The 21,330-nt window shown below is 41.5% G+C and overlaps 1 protein-coding gene across 4 annotated transcripts in view; it reads left to right on the top strand.

Annotated features, from left to right (window-relative positions):
* The window catches only part of NOL4 (nucleolar protein 4), a 228,959-nt gene that overhangs the window by 49,265 nt on the left and 158,364 nt on the right, over window positions 1–21,330 (top strand). For 2 of the 4 annotated variants that reach the window (XM_014542009.1, XM_014542011.1), the window contains exons 2-3: window positions 2,252–2,401; window positions 3,349–3,389. In XM_014542009.1, the coding sequence (XP_014397495.1) occupies window positions 2,252–2,401; window positions 3,349–3,389 (191 nt within the window). Of the gene's footprint in view, window positions 1–2,251; window positions 2,402–3,348; window positions 3,390–21,330 lie in introns of those variants that run through there. The other 2 variants (XM_014542010.1, XM_014542012.1) reach the window with 1 other exon arrangement.

Below are 21,330 nucleotides of genomic sequence, written 5' to 3' on the forward strand. Positions count from 1 at the left end.
GGCTTATGACTCACAAGATTGGTTTCTTAGCTGTAAAGGCTTTAAATTATTTTTTATTTTGTTAGCATCTCTTTCCAAATATACTCATGCATTATAGGCCATTGGCCATGAACACCATATGTCTTTTGACCTATTAATTTTGTTATCATTGAGTGTTCAATGAATATTAGCATCTCTAAAACTCATTTTTATTTGCCTCACTCTGGTTCTTAGTACTACGGGTGTAACTTTACTCTTTCAGCTAATGATTGTGTCTGTTCGTTAAGGGAAAAAGTGAGAAGATGCCTTTGTGCTGCTCAATCACAGCCAAATACTGCATTATCCACAATGACGACCAAAGGAGATAGCTCAGTTGACTAAATCTTCAAAGGAACCCTAAATTTACGTAAAAATAAATCCATTTTCAGGGAGAGAAGATTCGTTTTTACCTTGCCCTTGTTTACTCCGTAGCTGTTAGTAGATGTTAGTGCGGTGAGATGGTGAAAAAGCAGGGGAGCCGGCCAGCGTGGCCCAGGGGTTGAGCGTCCACCCATGAACCAGGAGGTCATGGTTCGATTCCCGGTCAGGGCACATGCTCTGATGCAAGTTCGATCCCCAGTGTGGAGCGTGGAGGAGGCAGCTGATCAATGATTCTCTCTCATCATTGATGTTTCTCTCTCTCTCTCCCTCTCCGCCCTCTCTGAAGTCATCAATAAAAAATTTAAGAAGGAAAGCAGGGAAGCAAGCAGCCTCAATGACGCGTGGTTAATGGGGACCTTGAAAGGGAAAGTGATTTGTGCTTCCAGGGCAGCAGCAGAGCAGGCGAGGAGGAGGCAGTGGAAGCCACTCCTGCCAGACAGCATGTGACAAGTGCAGCACCGCGTGCAGCCTGAGCATATGGCCGGGCAGCGCTGCCCAGGCCTCTTTGTGCCGAAGGCAAGGGCTCCTAGGGACTCAGACTTTTGTTTGTGCTGAAGGAGGCAAGCTCGATCCCCAGTGTGGGGCATGGAGGAGGCAGCCGATCAATGATTCTCTCTCATCATTGATGTTTCTCTCTCTCTCTCCCTCTCCGCCCTCTCTGAAGTCAATAAAAATATATTTAAGAAGAAAAGCAGGGAAGCAAGCAGCCTCAATGACGCGTGGTTAATGGGGACCTTGAAAGGGAAAGTGATTTGTGCTTCCAGGGCAGCAGCAGAGCAGGCGAGGAGGAGGCGGTGGAAGCCACTCTTGCCAGACAGCATGTGACAAGTGCAGCGCCGCGTGCAGCCTGAGCATATGGCCAGGCAGCGCTGCCCAGGCCTCTTTGTGCCGAAGGCAAGGGCTCCTAGGGACTCAGACTTTTGTTTGTGCTGAAGGAGAATGAATCTGCTCCGCAAACACTTGTAATTATCTTCTCATTGAAGAAGCATAAACTTGGACCTCAATACTGTTTTCTTGGGTAAATCATCAATCTTGGAAAGAAGTGGAATTACATTTTCTCTAGTTTTGCAAATGAAATGCTGGTATAAAATTAATGCATTTTTGGAGGGTTGCCACTCAAAACACTCATTTTTTTTTTTTAGGTTGAAGTATTATTTTAGGTTGAAATACTTCATTTCTCTCTTTATGCTACTTTTACTTTGTTCTATTTTCTTTCTTTTCCTAGAAATATTGTTTGTTTGAATTTTTACAAGTTATTTTGTTGTTTCCCTTTTTTTTAAAAAAAAATATGGTTGGTAACAAACACTTTAGAAGATATTAAAGAATGCTGCAGATTAAAGGTTCATAATTTGGTTTACCAACGTGCTATTTTTATATAATTAGGGTGAATTTATTCAATAGTCAACACATAAAATCAAAGATTTATTTCAGCTCCAGAGTTTTACAAATTATTTGCTTCACCAGATGTTCTGTTGTCGCTGTTTGTGTGTTTGTGAATATGTGAGTGAACTGAAGGCCTGGGGGCCAAATGGCAGGGTCTGCCCCTGAGGCTGAAGAGAGAGCCTGGGGCCACTGTGAGAATTAGCCCGTTCTGCCCGCACACAGGGAAAATGTCCATTTTCCTGTCCCTCTCATATCACATGGCACACGGCTTCGGCCTGGAGTCCTGGTGTGTGTCCCAGTGCAGCGCAGTGATTGAGAAAGTTACTCACATGCCCTGGTTCAGTGTGTGAAAATGTTTTTGTTGAAGCAACTTTATGTGTTCACTGTGTGTTAAATACACTTTTCTTTTCTTTTTTTTTTTTTTTTTTTTTTTACTAATTTTGTGCTGCTTGTTCTGCTTCTGTTTCAGGATGGCGTAGGGGTGGACGAGAAGCTGTCCCTGCGGCGGGTGGCCGTGGTCGAAGATTTCTTCGACATCATCTACTCCATGCACGTGGAGACAGGGCCAAATGGAGAACAAATTCGGAAGCACGCTGGGCAGAAGAGAACGTACAAAGCGGTAAGTTGCGAAGGCATGACAGGAGGACAAGGCGTGCATTTTGAAATTCGGTATTAGGCGTGCTTATTAAACGGGGTTAAAGAAGGATAACTATTCTATCTGTGACATAAATTAGACCATCTCATGGTCACACCCAACTTTTAAGCTATAATTTAATTATTACTGGTTCTGTTTTGGTCGTGTGTTCACCAAGTCTATTGTATATAATTTAAACCTGTCTCTAGGAGTCTTATATTGTATTCTTTAAATATACATAATATGTGGGAGTCCCAGTCCAATATGTTATTTATTCACTGCATCATAATATGGCTGGAACTTTTGAATATTGGTACTACCACTACAGTTTTAACATTCCTTCCCCTTCAAATCATATTAATGTGTTTGGGTAGTTCCTCTTTAATGCTTATAATCACATGGGTAAGAAAATTTTATGTACTCTTTAAATGTCTCCTTATATGAATACATTGTACCAAAGGGTATACATTTCTTACAGAATAGGTTATTAAAAGATATGTGTTATTTTTATAGATTTAATGCCCTGGGACATTTTTGAATGGATATATATATATATATAATGTTTATATCATAAATTATGTGAAAAGAAGGTTTAATTAACTGTTAAATTTTGAAATATATATTGTCAAGCTGGAGTTATATATTATTTCTAAAGGGTCTAATTATTACTTACTGTTTGATCTAGACACTTTAATCTAGCTTTTTTTAATTAAAATCATCTTAATATAGATATTTCATCCTTTCTAGGAAAATGGAACAGTAAGTTATTCTTTTCCAATATGAGCAAAGTGTATGTCAGAGGTACCTTATCAGCAATCAGAAGAATATGCTTTTTTAGAATTCTTATTGAACTTTGCTTTTGGCTGCCTTTATATTAACTGTTTTCAGCTCTATTGATACACAATATCAGTTTGGATCCATTTTTTTTTCAGATACAGAAAAATGTGTGAAATGCTCAAAGTTTCAGATACAGGTACATATGTTTGAAAATTAGCTACTGAGCATAAGAAAGAGCTTCTTTTCCATAACTATTTTTTTGCTATATTTCCAGGGTCATAGTGAACCCGTGTAGTTGAATAATAACCCCTAATACATGTTGTATTTATCTCTCCTTCTCTATGGTTTTGTTTCTTGGCTGTTTCCAAACTGCATGGTTTGTGGGCAGGCACTATTATAACTTTCCTCACATAATTCTGCCACATAAACTTTCTTTTGACTTACATATCTCAGGAGGTACTCTTATCATGACTAATAGCAGTGACCTACCTACCTTTAGGATATTTTTATGTCGACTAATATTCCTGCACATGCTCATTTCACCTTCTCCTAAGCCAGTTTTTTATCTCTGGATGGTCATAGGAAAATAATTGTATATTGATCTACTAATGTCACTAACTGTGTACTCTTATGATAACCTATTTTCATGAAATAACTACCTGAACTTGATAGGACTCTGTAAGGTAGACATACATCAGTTTAATTGTATTAAATGAAAAGCTAACAAGAAAGGAGTGGTTTCATTGTCTGTAGGAGGGTGGCAGCCAAATCTGATTAGATGCCAAAAGCAATTTAAAACAATTTAATCTTTCCAATGCACTAGATCGAGATCTTAAACTAAAGTGGGAACATGAGTCAGACCCAAATAGCTCACCTTTGTTTTCTGAAATGAAATGTGAGAATCTGATCCATTCCCATGTTGCATGCTAAAGACTCTCAGTATATTGGAAAGCATGCTTTAACATATGTTATTTTGCATTAACATTATAAAGGCATTTTCTGCAATTTGGAGTAAGGATACCAACTTTTAAAGTCTAAGCAGCATCTAAAACGTGATCTAATCCCTATTGAGAATATTCTGTTTGAAGATCTTTCTCTTTCCCAAATTTATTGTTTATTTTCACATCTAAAGTGTTTTCAACCTTTTCCTAATATCATGAAGGTTCTTTTTGGCCTAACCAATTACCTTCTGGTATCTCTATAGAGAATCCTAATTAGGAAACATTTCCATTTTGTGGACTAATAACTCATCGTAGAAAAAAAAACACCTGCTGCAATACCAGCAAAATTGTGTACTTGACTCTGCAGTGAACTTAAGTCTAATGTTAAAAATTAATATAAATGTTCAAGTAATGGAGCATAAAACTAAATGCAATTTGAAATGGAGTGGTGTTGGGTCAGAGTTGAGTTCTCGATACTAATACTAGGATTGGCTAGTTATTAGTAGAATTAGCTAGATACCTATGGCAATTGTAATGGTTCCATTAAGTTTAAGATTTTTTCTACTTCTAACTCATTAGCTCATAGAGCATGCATGATTATGTTTATTGACCTTTTTTTTCTTCCTTTTTTCTACATGGCCAAGAAACCATACTTATACAACTAATCATTAAAGCGTCTCAGATTGTCTTAATAATATTATCAATAGATTTAGTGATCATTTTATTTACTTTGCCTTTTTTGCAAATCTTTCTATGTTTTCACTCTGCAGGAAATGGTGGTTCTTTAATATCAGATTAACTTTGAATGCTATTTGTTTTTACCTATTTGCAGTATATCATTCCTTGAAATATCTAGGCATTCTATAACTTAAAGTTTATTGCAAATTGATTTGGCTGTAGATAAAATTGGAAAGTATATGTTCTATTACTCACGAGTTCTTTGAAAAACAAATCCACATAAAATGACACATGTTAGGAATATGTGAAGGCTACCATAGTTATTATTTTCAGACATTGTTGAATTTTAGTGTCTTAGGTACTTTCTCTGTATTCATCACTGTCTCCTCATTAACTGTGATTGGTCCATTGAATGTGTTTCTTTCGGTAGACTTGACTAGAGTAAACTCTCATTTTAACAGAGTGGAGACGAGGTGTGGATCATTCAATTACTAGTATACATATATATTTGAACATAAAATGCATTTTTGTGCAGAAAATCGAATGCCGGCACTTACAATTTGGAGAGTCCCTTCAGAATGAATGATGCAACATTATACAAAACTAGTGTGGAAGCTGTTTGTCTTCCCGTCTACCTCTTCTCAACGCGTCCTGAGCTCCCTTCAGGGCACTCAGTGCTCCTCGAGGGAGGGCTTAACGCTTGTGTCCACCACAGGCTCAGCACAGCTGCCTTTCCAGGGTTTTATGTCAGGGGCCCTTGAGAGATTCAGTTTCAATGCTCTTCCATGAAAAAACAAACAGAAAACTAGAGTAACTGGTGGAACTCCAGGAACTAAGGGGGAACGTTCGTGTTTTCAATAGAGAGAACAGTCTGCATATGTATGTGCATGTATGTAAACGACACCCCCCTTGTAGTGTGATGCAATAAGCCTGCGTGCATTGCTCACATACATAGCTGCCAGTAATTACATTCCTTTAATTCAGAGTGGCTAGTGTGCACTGTAGCTACAAGAAATAGACTAGAACCCAGACCAACTCAGTTTCAAATGTCAAGTCCAGCACTTTCTACCTGTGTCTCTTTGGGCAAATTATTTACCTTTTTCTCTCTTTCTGTCTAGAGCAGCGGTTCTCAACCTGTGGGTCACGACCCCTTTGGGGGTCGAACGACCCTTTCACAGGGGTCGCCTACGACCATTGGAAAACACATATATAATTACATATTGTTTTTGTGATTAATCACTATGCTTTAATAATGTTCGATTTATAACAATGAAAATACATCCTGCATATCAGATATTTACATTACGATTCATAACAGTAGCAACATTGCAGTTATGAAGTAGCAATGAAAATAATTTTATGGTTGGGGGTCACCACAACATGAGGAACTGTATTAAAGGGTCGCGGCATTAGGAAGGTTGAGAACCACTGGTCTAGAGGGAGATAAGGGTATGTGTGGTGTGGTAAAATAAGTGAGTTAAGATGTGTGAAGTGCTTGGCATCTGGTTAGCATTTGAATATTGTTACTTCTTCTTTATCCAGTCACTACTCAAGTTCCAGGTAGAAGGACAAGCAGATCAATAGCACAGGGCTACCACGGCCCTAATTATATTTTGGACGTAATTTCCTCTCCCTGCCCCCGAGCCCCCCCCAACACTCCCCACTCCCGTTTTGGGAGATACTAATGGCAATAACCTGTGCATGTTTCGTGTGCATCCTGTAGGTGGCACTATCCCTGGAAGTCCACCCTGTAACTTTTAGCCAAGGTTTGCCTGGGCTGAAGGAAAACATGAAAGCAGGCAGAGCCCCCGGTTAGGGGTTCTCTTGTAGGTTTATGAGTGTTTTAATGATTTCATTACACTTTTCCACAGGTTAATTCTGTTAAATTAATTTTCGGAAAAATTTAAAACCTGGCTCTATTTAAAGAATATGTTTTCAATATTTATTGAATATTTCTTTCCAGATACATACTACAGAAAAATACTATCTCATGCAGAATTTCTATGTTCCTGTCTTAAAATTAAAAAGGGAAATCTTTATTTTATTAGATCTAGAACACTTGACCTTAAAAGTATATTAGTATCATTTTTGTCCTTTAAAAAAAATAAATCCCTATTGGTTCATCATCTCTACTGCTCAGTAGGATATTATAACTTGCACTGGTTTCTGCTCACTTGTCATGTTAACATTCTCAGAATTCTTGTCAACATATAGGGAGATTAAATGACCAAAATTTGTAGCCATTTTGGTGTGAAAAAAATAGCACTAAACTCTAATCCATGAGTTCCAAACCATTAATTTAACCTTTATTTTTACTTTTTTTTTTTTTTTGCTTAGGCCACAGTTGTTTGTGACATGTAAAATGAGAGGGTTATAGTTCAGTTTTCTTAAAACCAATGAGAATGTGTGTGGGGCCATCACTGTGCTGGGGACACAGTGAAGATGGTAACCAATGTGAGTAGCAGGTTGGCACCAACAATGCAGCAAATAAACAGACATGGGCACTGCCGCCTTAATGTAGGTGGCGTTGTTCACTTCATGTTACTATTATAAGTTAGGGTGGCTTAAATCAATGACTGTTCTGGAGATCAAATAGAGATAAAACCTTACAATTATTCCAAATTTAAATGTGTTTAAGGACTTTCTCTAATATTGAGCTCCATGATACTGTTATACATTAAGTCAGTGACTTAGAAGTATATTTTATAACTAGTTCATCTTGGAAAGTTTATGAGCATAAAACACTGCTCAATTACATATATATATCACAGTACTTTTATATATGTTTTATGGTACAATTGTAGATCTTTTATGGTACTTTTGTGAGGTTCCTTTTGTTTGCTTTTCTTTTTTTATGGCTAGAGTAGATGTTAAAATACCATACAATCCCTGTTGGTGGGAGACCATGTCTGTTTTTCATGTCCCTGTGTCAGCACACAGCTCAGCAGAAGACCAGTCTCGTAGTAGGTCCTCAGCAAGTACCTGCCGGAGGAGTAAGTTCTCCTCGTCTCTGTCAGTCCTTGCCTTTGTGATGCCAGCTCAGCAGATAAAGAAGTTACCATAAATAGGAATAATGGCACCGAATTGGAGCTGTAGCCCAGGCCTGGAAAGGCCGGGCACTGCACAGCTCACATTCACATTGAACAGTGAGAGGATTTATGCCATTTCAGAGGCTCTGAATAAGGTAAACAAATCATTTAACACAAGTGCTTCCTGTGTGCTCTTCAGGGAAAAAATTTCCCACATTGGTTTATTTTTATCAGATACACACCCGTACCCGTGTATCCCACACACATATTTAGGTTTCACATAGGCAATTTCTAAATATTGAAGACAGCCATTACATTTAAACATAATACACATAATATTCAATCCATTTTTTCGTTAGAATAGTCCCATTGTTTTTTTGTTTTGTTTTGTTTTGTTTTGTTTTAAATGCTCACCCAAGGATATTTTTCCCATTGATTTTTCAGAAAGAGTGGAAGGGAAGGGAGAGGGGAGAGAGAGAAACATCCATATGAGAGATACCAATTGGTTGCCTTCTGCACCCACCCCAACAGGGCGGGGATGAGCCTGCAACTCAGATACTTGCCCTTGACCGGGAACCGATGCTGCGACCCTTCGGTGCTCGGGCCGAAGCACTAACCACTGAGTAACGCTGGCCAGGGCCCACTGTTTTGATAACTAAAATAATATTATTCAGACTGACAAGTCAGGTGTCTAAAACATCTCAGAAAGAAAAATACAAGTGGCATGGGGATTAGAGTATGAAGTAGCAACCCTAAAACAGAATGTGTACTGCCATTGATCAAAATCGATTTGTTTCTCATATAGTGTAGTTAGAATTATCACAGGAGGGCACGAATCAGTGCAAAATGCTGTCTGCTTAGAAGGTGGTAGTGGAGACCCTCAAAAGACATAAGAGCTCACCCAAACCAGCGTATCATCACAAACCCCGTCATTGCTAGTTTTCATATTAAACAATAATATCCCAGTAAATAGATATATTCCGTGAAAGGGATGAACCTTGGAGAAACCTCATTAACTCTTTATGTCCAGCCTAGACATAAGTTGCTACTTTAGTGCACCCTTGTGGTGAGAGTGAGCCAATGCAGCTTCTATAACCACTCAGGACATTTAATGCCTATACCACTTGGATCCAGAGGTTTAGGTACTCCTGGGTACGGTGACCGTGAAGTAAATAAAACCTTTTGAAGTCCCTCAAGGACGTGCCTGTGCGCACCTGTACAAGTACCTGGAAGTGTGATTCATTTGGATCAAATGTAATAGGAAGAACACCAGTGACATCAGCTGGACAAGGACTTAAATCCTGAAAAGGAAAGTCCTATTAGGGATGACTTTGGCGTGGATTATTAGTAGGTTTGTTTTGAAGCTCAGAAATAATATATGTAACGCGTTGAACATAATAACTACTTCAAACCTGTATGAAGTTGTTTGTGGGGGCCAGATGCTGTAAACAGCTTTTCAAAAATCATAATTAGCCATTGAAAAGTCAGGTTCTCTCTGTGTCACCTGTGCTCCTCCGTGACCTATGGACGCCACCTGCCCGTGACTTCATTCCTGACTTTCCCAGCATTGAGATTATTTACTGGCTTAATCATTTCATGGTAGGTAAAAAGAAACCACCCTTCATCTATTTTTTAAAGGTATTTTTATTGATTTCAGAGAGGAAGGGAGAGGGAGAGAGAGATAGAAACTTCAGTGAGAGAGAATCATTGATTGGCTGCCTCCTGCATGGCACCTACTGGGGATGGAGCCCACAACCCAGGCATGTGCCTTGACAGGGAATCAAACCAGTGACCTCTTGGTTCATGGTTCAATGGTCAAACACTGGGTCACACCAGCCGAACACCATTGATATTTCTTTATGGGAGTCTCCATCTGATGCTTATCTTGGAAGGCAGTGGGTAAACTTGAAAGGCTCTTTGGAATCAGACAGTTGTAGGTTTGGTTCTATGAACCATCATCTGCCAGGCGCGTGGTGTTGGGAGACACTTCACTTCCGGACACTGTTTCCTACTGTGTGGAATGAGATTCCTGTTCTCTGTACATTCTGCCTGCATGGACTGTTGGAGGAACAAACGGAATAATGAATTTGTGGAAGTCTCCTAGAGATGTCCCAGTAAGTCCATGAGGTTGGTATTTCTTCTGGGAAGTTCTCGCCTGCACGCACACGTTGCCCAAAGGCCAGGAGCAGCTGGGGCGGGGCAGAATGCCTGCATCCTGACCAGGCCGCCACCATCTTTGTCGCATCAATTTGCATATTCCCTCCTTATTGGCTGTGGGCACCACCATCTTTGTCGTGTGGTGATGGTCAATTTGCATATTCCATCTTTATTAGATAGGATAGGGTGGGGCAAAAGTAGATTTACAGTTGTGAGTACGCAAAACACAGAATTTATCCTTGTATTCTTATTTATTGATTATTGTGTTATTTTCCATACGAGCAATCAGAAGCCTACCTTTGCCCCACTGAGCGGTCTAGAGCAGCATTTCTCACGGTGGGACTCCAGGCTTCTGGGCAGACATTGGCTTTGCCCCAGGTGCTCCCAGGAATTTAATTCCTTAATCCCTGGGTGTAACGTTCCAGGAACCAAGCCCCAGTTACTGGGAAAAAAATGCACCCACTTCCCCATTTGCAAAGGCCCCATTTAGAGCACAGTAAACACCCCAAGTAGAGAGACACTTTATCCAGGAAACCACGTGGCCATTTCCCTCCTTAGTATGTCGGAAAGATGTTTTCATCGTCTGCCAGGAGTTGCGCCATTCCAGAGCCCAGACTGTGAAGTCCGTGCCCGGAGCCCACCCTTGTCATCTCTCAGACTCTGCGGCTGCTGCCTCCAGAGCTGTGCCCTGGAATCAAGTCTCACCTTCCCCTCCTCCCTCCCCCGAAGCTGCTGATTCTTGCCGCTTTGAATGGCTGCAGCCACACTATTCTTGGCACTTCATTCAAAGAAGTGTGGCTTTCCCGCTGACAAGCAGGGTGTAGAAAAGGAACATGAACAGTAAAATACGAATGCATCGCCAAGGCCGGTTTGGCTCAGTGGATAGAGCGTCGGCCTGCGGACTGAAGGGTCCCAGGTTCGATTCCGGTCGGGGGCGTGTACCCGGGTTGCGGGCACATCCCCAGTGGGAGGTGTGCAGGAGGCAGCTGATCGGTGTTTCTCTCTCATCGATGTTTCTAGCTCTCTGTCTCTCTCCCTTCCTCTCTGTAAAAAATCAATAAAATATATTTAAAAAAAAATACGAATGCATCATGCCCTACGTTCGCTTCAGGAAAAACGGAGAAGTCAGTTCCCCACGCTTCCCAGGGATGGCTGCAGATTTCAGTGTGGCTCCTCCTGCCGCACGTGAGGGGAGACACCCTGGATCTGCTGAGTAAGTCCCCTCACGTGCAGTATGAATGGAGTCCCTCTATTTTACTCTTAGGAAGCGCCTGACGAAAGCCCTTCTCGGTGCCCATCTGCTCGTTTTCTCCTCTAATCTCAGGACTCTCTGCTACCACAGTCTGTTCCTCCACAGCTAGATATTCTACCATCACACAAGAAGCGACACAGAAGTAGCACCCACACTTTCAGCTATAACTCGAGTTGGACTCTTTTGACATTGTCTCATTTGCTCAATCGGTGACTATTTTAATTATTGCAAGAAACAACTCCAAATTAAATATGCTCACCATTTATCTTTATTATATGAAAAAAAAGAAAATAAAGGTTTTTTTTTCGGGGGGGGGAAGGGGCAAAGCAACACAGCATTGAAGTGGAATCAATGAAGCAAAAACTTTCCAATAAAATTTGATTATTTATAATGAACTTAATCACATTCTACTTCTTGTTTGCCAATACCTGATCTACTCATGTGTCGTGATGTCCTGGTGCCCTGGGATGCTGTCGCCTCTCTGCTGTCCTCCTCCGGTGTCTTTTGTCACACGGCGGATTCCTGTGCCTTCGCCCAAACCCAGCGTCTGCCTTTTTTTGCCTCACCTGGGACCACTTCTCCATCCCCGCAGGATGCTGCCCTCCGTCCCTGCTCCACATTCACTTTCCATCCTGCTCAGCCTGCATTGACGCATCTGTCTCGAGTTTCCAAATTGCTCGTGGCTGCGTGAAACATGGCCAGAACTGCCTAAAAATAGTCCCGCCTGCTTTCGACTGCCTTTGGATGTTCCAGCCTTCATTTTAAACTTGACCTCAGAGCCACCATCTCCTCTCAACACCACACACAGCAAATGTGTCTGGGTTGGCAGGCTGCCTCCCTCTGCTTCCGACCAGTGTCTTTTACGTTGCCTGTCATAACCTATTGGCGAGCTGTCAAGTCGGGGTGGTGGGTGTGATCACTTTATTTTTTTAAATATGTTGATTTTATTGATTTCAGAGAGGAAGGAAGTGGGAGAGAGAGATAGGAACATCAATGATGAGAGAGAATCATTGATTGACTGCCGAAGTGGAATCAATGAAGCAAAAACTTTCCAATAAAAATTTGATTATTTATAATGAACTTAATCACATTCTACTTCTTGTTTGCCAATACCTGATCTACTCATGTGTCTTGATGTCCTGGTGCCCTGGGATGCTGTTGCCTCTCTGTTGTCCTCCTCTGGTGTCTTTTGTCACATGGCGGATTCCTGCGCCTTAGCCCAAACCCAGCGTCTGCCTTTTGCCTCACCTGGGACCACTCCCCGCAGGATGCTGCCTTCTGTCCCTGTTCCACATTCACATTCATTCCGCTCAGCCTGCATTGACGCATCTGCCTCGAGTTTCCAAATTGTTTGTGGCTGCGTGAAACATGGCCAGAACTGCCTAAAAATAGTCCCGCCTGCTTTCGACTGCCTTTGGATGTTCCAGCCTTCATTTTAAACTTGACCTCAGAGCCACCATCTCCTCTCAACACCACACACAGCAAATGTGTCTGGGTTGGCAGGCTGCCTCCCTCTGCTTCCGACCAGTGTCTTTTACGTTGCCTGTCATAACCTATTGGCGAGCTGTCAAGTCGGGGTGGTGGGTGTGATCACTTTATTTTTTTAAATATGTTGATTTTATTGATTTCAGAGAGGAAGGAAGTGGGAGAGAGAGATAGGAACATCAATGATGAGAGAGAATCATTGATTGGCTGCCTCCTGCACGCCCCGTACTGGGGACTAAGCCCATAACCTGGGCATGTGCCCTGACTGAGAATGGAACCGTGACCCTGGCTCATAGGTCAACGCTCAACCACTGAGCCATGGCGGCCGGGCATGATCACTTTTAAAAAGTGAAATAGAAGAGAATAGAAATGAATCTTATATAAATGTGTATGTAAAATATGTTCATACCTGTGGTGTTGGTCTACAAAGTTGGAAAACATTGCTTAAATTGGGCACTGCGATTTCAAATCCCCTGCAGACTGCCTTGCTTCTCACTTCTGCTCTTGGCATAGTCTTAGATTTTCCTAACATATCAACTTGTTCCAAGTGTTAAGTCATCTTCAGGCTCTGATTCACATTTTCATTCATCGTAGATAAATGTACACTGTGAAGTGGCCAGATTTAACAAGATAGAAGATGCCCAGGTATATTTGAATTTCAGATAAACAATAATTTTTAATATGTCAGCCCCAATATTGCATGCTTAACTGGAATTCATATTTAATTGTATGTGCTGTATTTTAGCTGGCAGCCTGAAATCTATTTAAACATCCCTCCGGAGTAGGCCAGGGGAGCTGATGAGTGGGTGTGGAGATTGAATGCGGGAGAGGATCAGAGAAGAAAGAGGAAGAAGAAATAGTGATAGGAACTGAAAATAGCAAATTGGAGTAAATGATAACAGAACCAGAGTCAGAGCAAAACATCCATGCTGCAGGGTTGACAGGAATCCAAACAGCATGAGTACCTCTGCCAGGAGAGCAGTGGCGAAGCCGGGGTCAAAGTGTAAATCTGGCAGCCTCCTGGTTTGGGAATTAGCGACACTATTAAAGAACAGGAATTGCCCTGGTTAGTGTTCTCAGTGGTTAGAGAGTCAGCCCTCCCTTCCCCTGTACTGCAGTGTCATGGGTTCAGTTGTCGGTCAAGGGCAGTACCTGGGTTGTGGGTTCATTCCCTGGCCCAGGTTGAGGTACATGCAGGAGGCAACCAGTGGATGTGTGTCTCTTACATCGATGCTTCTCTCTCTCTCCCCCCTCCTCCCTCCCTCCCTTCCACTCTCTAAAAATCAGTGGAAAAAAATATCCTCAGGTGAGGATTTACAAAAATGTAATAGTTGGTTATTTAACAAATGTTTATAGGTCTGACAGATTCAACATAGCACAAGTCTTTCTAAAGTAGTAGTTAGGATTCTGAAGCAAAATTGTTACGGTGCAGAGTGAATGCATATTTGATTACACAGGCCAACTTTTTGTCTATTATTACTATGAATGCACTTTTAACTGGAGTATTTATATTTATATTTTCCAGATAAAAGTATTTTCCTGAAAAACTTCAAAATTAACCAAATAATTACCAATAGGTGATTCCAATAATTCGATACCCAGGCACATTAGTGGCATAGAACCATATCTAGCAGAATTCGGAGATACTGCAGTGCCTTTGCATTCAGTTGCTATTTGTTGAGTAAATAAATGTTTAGTTGAAAAATGTTTTCACATTTACAAGACTGTTTCATACCTCCACAAATTAATGATGTCCCCTGTAAAAGACGATCACTACTCATGTTTCCTTGTGCAAGAAATGGGTAAAGAGAGCTCATAGAAATACAGCAAACCATTGGTTGGACATTTCAATTTTATAACACATCTAAGAATGCTTGGGCCCCATGTTATAGCATTTGCAAGCTGTGTGTGTGTGTGTGTGTGTGTGCGCGCGCGTCTGTGTGCATGCATGTGCGTGTGTGTGCGTGTGCGTGCATGTGAGTGCATATGTGTGTGTGTGTATCATAAAGCCTTCCTTTCAAAAGTATGTAAAGACATACAATGTGCCAACCAGATGAAGGCAGAGTGATCCTTGTTGAATGAGAGATGTGGCCCAGGACCATGCCTTACGTCCTCAGACAGGGGCGTCCCTGGACTATGGCGGGCTCTGTATTTATGAATCAGGACTTTTGGGGCCTTTAATAGCACTTGGATTTACAGGCTCTGTTGAAGAATATTTTAACTTAATTAATTTAAAAAAAATAAATTTTCTAGTTTCATTATCCAGTTATGTGCAGTGCAGGTGGTTTGTGATAGAATATCACAATATTAAATATTTAAAAATCATAAGCCATATGGTAGACTAAACACATTCCACTAGGTTATTATTTGTAACTAGAGGCCCGGTGCACGAAATTCATGTATGGGTAGGGTCCCTAGGCCTGGCCGGCGATCAGGGCCAATCTGTGGGGTGACCAGTGGGGTGATTGGGGGGCCTCCGCTGGCACCCGCCTTGGCTGGCCTGGCGCCACCCACTCGCCAGCCCCTCCCTCCGCCGCTGCCTCCTGTTGACTCATTAGGCGGGGCGATGCGGGGTGGGGGCCCACTGGCACTTGCCTTGGCTGGCTTGGAGCCTGTGGGCTGGGGGCAGCTCCTGCATTGAGCGTCTGCCCTCTGGTGGTCAGTGCACATCATAGTGACTGGTCGTTCCACCGGTCATTCCGCCATTCCATCCATTTGCATACTAGGCTTTTATTATATAGGATTTGTTCTTTATTCATAATCCTAAGAATGTTCATTAGTGAAAATGTCAAATGTTTGGCCCTGCAGACCAATTTTTCATTGAGGGTGTTGTGTGGTATTTAGCACAAAACATGGCTTTAATGTCATCATTTCAGTAAAACAAACATGTTATTGCTATTCTCTAAATTCATCTTAGAAAGCAAAGGTGGAGAAGGCCATTTTTAAAAACATTGTGATGAGGCCAATTTCATTTTGCGCTAAAGCTCAGTGTCTGATACGGAGCAAAGCATGCCCGAGTCACTCTGTGGAGCAGTGAAACTGATCTCGAAATTCAGTGCGTGCCCACAACCTTCCACATTCCTGGTATTTAGTACCATGGACAGTCTTGTGACTTTAGCATTTTGCTTTAAGAAGTGATTGTTTATGCTCTCGATTCACCAGTGTCAGGCGGTGTCTCTATCTCAGCTCACGCATTAGGTACAAATCTTAAACCAAGAGTCACCGCTCCACTGGCGAATGTCTTCTGACAATGAGAAGCCCTACGCCTTCACACGTAGGCTACATCAGCGACTTTCAACCCTTTTCATCGCATGGCACACATAAGCTAATTACTAAAATCCTCGGCACACCAAGAAATATATTTTATGCAGCCCTGACCAGAATAATAGGTATGATTTTGATCCATTCCCACCAGATGGCTAATTGTTGTGTTGCTGTTGTCATTTTTTATTTGACGATCTCAGGAAACTGAGGTCAGTGCCCCTGACGACATAGTCAGGTGTCGCGTGCTTTAAAAATCCTTGCCGCACACCCGTGTTCCTTCAGTGGCACCGTGGTTGGAAATCACGGGCTCTCGCTGTCAGTTCTGCTAGGACAGGACTGACGGCCTGTTAATCTCCTCCAGGCGGACCCTGCATTGTTGCCGTGGAATCTGACTTGTTTCGGGGGGACTTCGCCACCTGAGACAAGGTACAGAGTGCGTGACTGCCCCTGGTATTCAGAGGGTCACCTCCAACTGGTGAGAGCATTTTCTGAAGAATCTCACACCAGGGAACATTTAAAACATTTTAACGCCATTAACCTATTCTGTGAGGTTAATATGGCAACTCTTTATGGATGAGACAGTCTCCCCCCACCCCCCTCTTTTTTCTTTAATACTGATGACCAAGAAAGACGGTAAAATGCAGTGGTTACAGGGGAGCTCTGAAACCAGGTTACCACGTGAGTCCTCTCCCTTCTTCTTGTTGGACTAATTACATAACCTCTCTGGAGCTTAGCTTCCTCATTTGTTAAACGGAGATGATAAAAATCTATTCCTGGGATTGCTCTAAGGGTTAAATGATAAAATCCATGTCAAATTCTACCCAGCATAATTCACTCATTAAGACTCAAGGGAAAACTTTAAACACACATACAACGTTTCAGAAACATTTCCTTTTGTGTAAAATGGTCAATGCGAGTAATAGTGATCATATAATGAATGAGAATCCTAGTTTCGAAAATTGTCAATTCTCTAACACCTCAGGCACCAGGGAATTTCAGGTTTATGTACAAGCCAGTAAACGTAGAGAGCCCTTCTACCAGGGATGTTCAGAAATTACATAGTTAAAATGAGCGAGGAAGGCTGCTTGGGGGTGAGGAAGAGAGATATAGTACAAATAATCCTGGATTAAATGTTCTGTTATCAGTTTTGCTCCCAGTTTACAAGACTTTATGGCTTGAATTAATGAAGTAAACTTCATGTAATTGTGAGACACACAGCAAAGCAATCATTTATTACAGTTTTGATTAATTAACTTTGTTATTTTTTTTAACTTTATCTTACTTCATGTATTCACATCCAAGAAGAAAGGGGATTTATTTCTGAAGATAAAACTTTGCTACTCATTTTTATTTACTTTAGAAACCATTTTAATATGGAAGTAGGCATAAGCATGGAGTTATAGTCGCTAAGGGACCAGGAAATAGTTAAGGCTGAGAATTTTATTTTCACATTTTAAAATAATTTCAGACTTTTCCTATTGAAATGACTTCACTTGAAAATATGTTATAGATACAGCACAAAACTTTCTGTGTACTTCTTTTTAAATGAATTTATTTTTTAATCCTCATCCGAGGATATAGTTTTATTGATTTTACAAAGAGAGGAATGGAAAGAGAGAGAAACGTCACTTTTTATTTTATATCCATTTCCTTTGGATCACTGCCATTTTTACCTTAACTGAGCTGTGTTGAGAGGAAGGTGAGTGGCACTTGAGACCTGCCAGAGATTGGCCTGTACTTGTAAGGTTTTTAAAAGCACTGGCTGTTCTTTCTTCAGAAAGCCAGGGGCACTGACAAGGTAAATGCCCATCATCTTTTCTATTATGACATTTGTCAGTAAACTTTTCAGAAATGTGTTCCGTATATATCAGATATAGATATAGATATATAGATATAGATGATATAGATATAGATGATATAGATATAGGTATAGGTATAGATATAGATGTAGATATAGATATAGATGATTAGATATAGGTATAGGTATACATATAGATGATATAGATATAGATATAAAATACATATTTAAATTTTAACCCATAAGTGGAATATCAGTAGCAGTGCCCTTTATGGGATTTGATCCTCCGCCTTCTTCAGGGGTCAGTCTATCTTTAGATGACTAATGTTACACTATTGTTGCTCCAGAGGCCAATTTTATTGTCTAGTCCATCAAAAGATGCTCTAGTGCAGCGGTTCTCAACCTGTGGGTCGCGACCCCTTTGGGGGTCGAACGACCCTTTCACAGAGGTCGCCTAAGACCATCGGAAAACACATATATAATTACATACTGTTTTTGTGATTAATCACTATGCTTTAATTATGTTCAATTTGTAACAATGAAATTGGGGGTAACCACAACATGAGGAACTGTATTAAAGGGTCACGGCATTAGGAAGGTTGAGAACCACTGCTCTAGTGCAATGTTTTTATGTAGAAGTATTACCGTATTTTTTGATGGGAGAGATCATTTCTACTTGTAATTATGTTATATGGGACTTAGTATTTTCTGCATTACTGATGAATTTCAGTCTTAATGGACCTAGAATTTAATATTTTCACTGAAAACAATGGCAGTGTTCACAGATTAATTAGGGACCTTAGAAATGGTGGGTAAGGAACAAGCCATGGAGTGCCACTGCGCCCCACCCCTCACTGTAGCTCACTCAAAGTTAAAGAGCAACAAGGCGTCTTCAGCCATAACGCAAGTTTAAGAAAGTTTCTCAAGTGCTGACTTTGTCCTATGATAATACTTCGACTCTGGGGTTTTTTCAATATAAAGTTTTTAAATATCGATTTCGATGCTTCTGTTTCCCATGGACCTTAAGCATTCATCTACTCTGTCTGCTGGATAAGCCCACCACGGACCATTCCATTTACAGAAACGAAGCAGGATTTGGGAGATCAGGGTTGAGTTCTATAGCTCTTTGCCCTCTATTGTCTAACAATGGCAATTCATTTCGTCTCTTTATCAGTTAATCTATTTTTCAAAACATTACCATAAAATCTGTTTTAGCCACTGTTTAAAACAATGGGTGCAAAAACCCAGTGAAAAGTATAGAGTATATATACCTGTAAGAAACAAGGCTAGATTTGTAGAAAATAACATTTCTAATGAGGAAATTCCCTGATGAACAATGCTTAGGTCATAAGTGTGTCTGTGTCATTGTGGCCATGTTCTAGTCCTTCCTGTGTATGGTTAGTTCTGTTAGGAGCAATATATGTGGCTGGTCACATGGCAGGTGCCTTGCTAGAGCTTAGCTCAGAGGGAGCAAGACTAACCTCAATTCATGTTATCTTTTGCTTCCTGTTATTAACATGATACATTCATGGCTTCTGTGTTCATGAACAAATTCTAGAGAAGTGCTCTCCCTCTTCCCCAGATACAGAGGTATTTTCTAAGAATGCCTTTTCAAGTGAAGTGTTCTCCTCGCCCATGTTCTCACAAATGTCTGTGTTGTGTATTCAAAGTCCACTTTCTATCCCAGAAACAGAGATGTGATTCAATGTGAAAAGTGGGTCAAGGCAAGAGACATTTATGAATGATTAAAGCATTTTATGTGATTAATTACGGCGTTAGTAGATGGTATCTCAAGTATCTGAATCAAAATATTTGCTCATTCCTGCCCCTTACTGCTAGGTCTTACCTGCATCTGCTTTTTCCTATCGCATGAGGGATGTTAGGACTTCGATGAATGGGCTCCCCAGAACAACATGTCCTGGCGTCTTATCACCATTTATGATCATCTCTTTAGTTTGATTTAGCATCTCAAACGTTCGTGGAAACTGGGCCTTTCTTTAGAGCCAAGGCCAGAGGGGCGTTTAGCCCCGGCTATGCATTCAAACAAGGCTCCTCATGGAAGCTTTCAGCGTTCTCTCTGAAGGAGGTCACCAAGGGATGCAGACACGATCAAAGGACAGGGTTTCATCCCGTGGCTTTAATCCTGAAATGCAGTTATTCTAATGACCGTCATTTAAGAATTTTTAAAGCTTTTTTATTTTTATTTTGAAGAATGTTCTAAGAAGCCAGCAATGAAGGGTGCCTAGGACTCAATTTCAGAGAGATCTGGGAGGAAAAATTATAGATGAAGGAAAAGGAACCATTTTCTCTCTTCACCTCCAGGGCAGGAGGAATATTGTTTCAGATTCAGTGGGAGACGAGGAGCATCTGTTTGGGGGGCTTCTCCTCCGGGTACCTAAGAAGTTGTGGTGGGGGGTGGGCCCAGCGAGCATGAGGTGGGGGAGAAAAGACCTGAAGAGAGTGCGAAGCCGAGGCAGGTCTCCCCATTAAGTGGATTGAACACCAAGGAAACTACACTCACCTAAGAGCCCTCACCCACATATAGAACAGATAGTAGCATGCCAGACACTGTGCAGAATACCACCACAGAGAACACTGTGATGGGATACTTGCTAAGCATCTTTTCTAAGATGCAAAGTGGGACCTTATATTAGTTCAAGCACACAGGTGCACACGAACACAAACATATTTGTAACCATTACAGGTACTTGTTTCTCAGAGTAGAACTATAAGGGAAATGCAATGTGATGAATAATGGTCCCAAGACGGGGTCCATCATAAATGTGTCCTGAGGGGGTTCCTATACAAGTGCTTTACCAGCAGTGGAAAAAGATGGGGCAGACGGTGGGGTGCGCAGCAGGGCCACGGGGGCCAATGGGGCGTCTCTCCAACCCCATCGCTGTCCTGTCTTCCTTCTGGGGAAGATTTCTCTTTTATGTAAGGAGAGGAAAGGTTCAATAGAAATCCTCTATGAAAACGAAAGGAGCCTTCTTCTCAAACCTTATTTGTTAAATGAATTGACTGGTCAACCCATTATTTCCATGTAAGTTAAAAAAAATAAAGGATAAGGACTGGGAATGCATCATAAATTTTGTTTTTACTTAGCACTATGGTAATATAGACACCCAGAGAGACAGAAAAAATGACCTCTAGTCAGATAAAATAAGTCAGACTAAGGTGTTAGTTCTTTCTGCATAATAAATGAATAGGAATCAAATTTGTGTGTGTGAATGCATGTGTGTAGAGAATCAGCAGTTAGACATCCCTCTCACAATCTGAGACCGCTGGCTCCTAACTGCTCACCTGCCTGCCTGCCTGATCGCCCCTAACTGCCCCCTCCCCCTCGCCAGTCTGATCACTCCTAACCACCTCTGCCTGCCGGCCTGATCACACCTAATTGCCCCCTCTGCCAGCCTGGTTGCCCCCAACTGCTCCCCCCTACTGGCCTGGTTGCCCCCAACTGTCCCCCCCGCCTGCCTGGTCACCCCTTACTGCCCCCCTTGCCGGCCTGGTCGCCCCTCACTACCCCCCTC

Source organism: Myotis brandtii, unplaced genomic scaffold (genome assembly GCF_000412655.1).
Source record: "Myotis brandtii unplaced genomic scaffold, ASM41265v1 scaffold289, whole genome shotgun sequence".
NCBI lineage: Eukaryota > Metazoa > Chordata > Mammalia > Chiroptera > Vespertilionidae > Myotis > Myotis brandtii.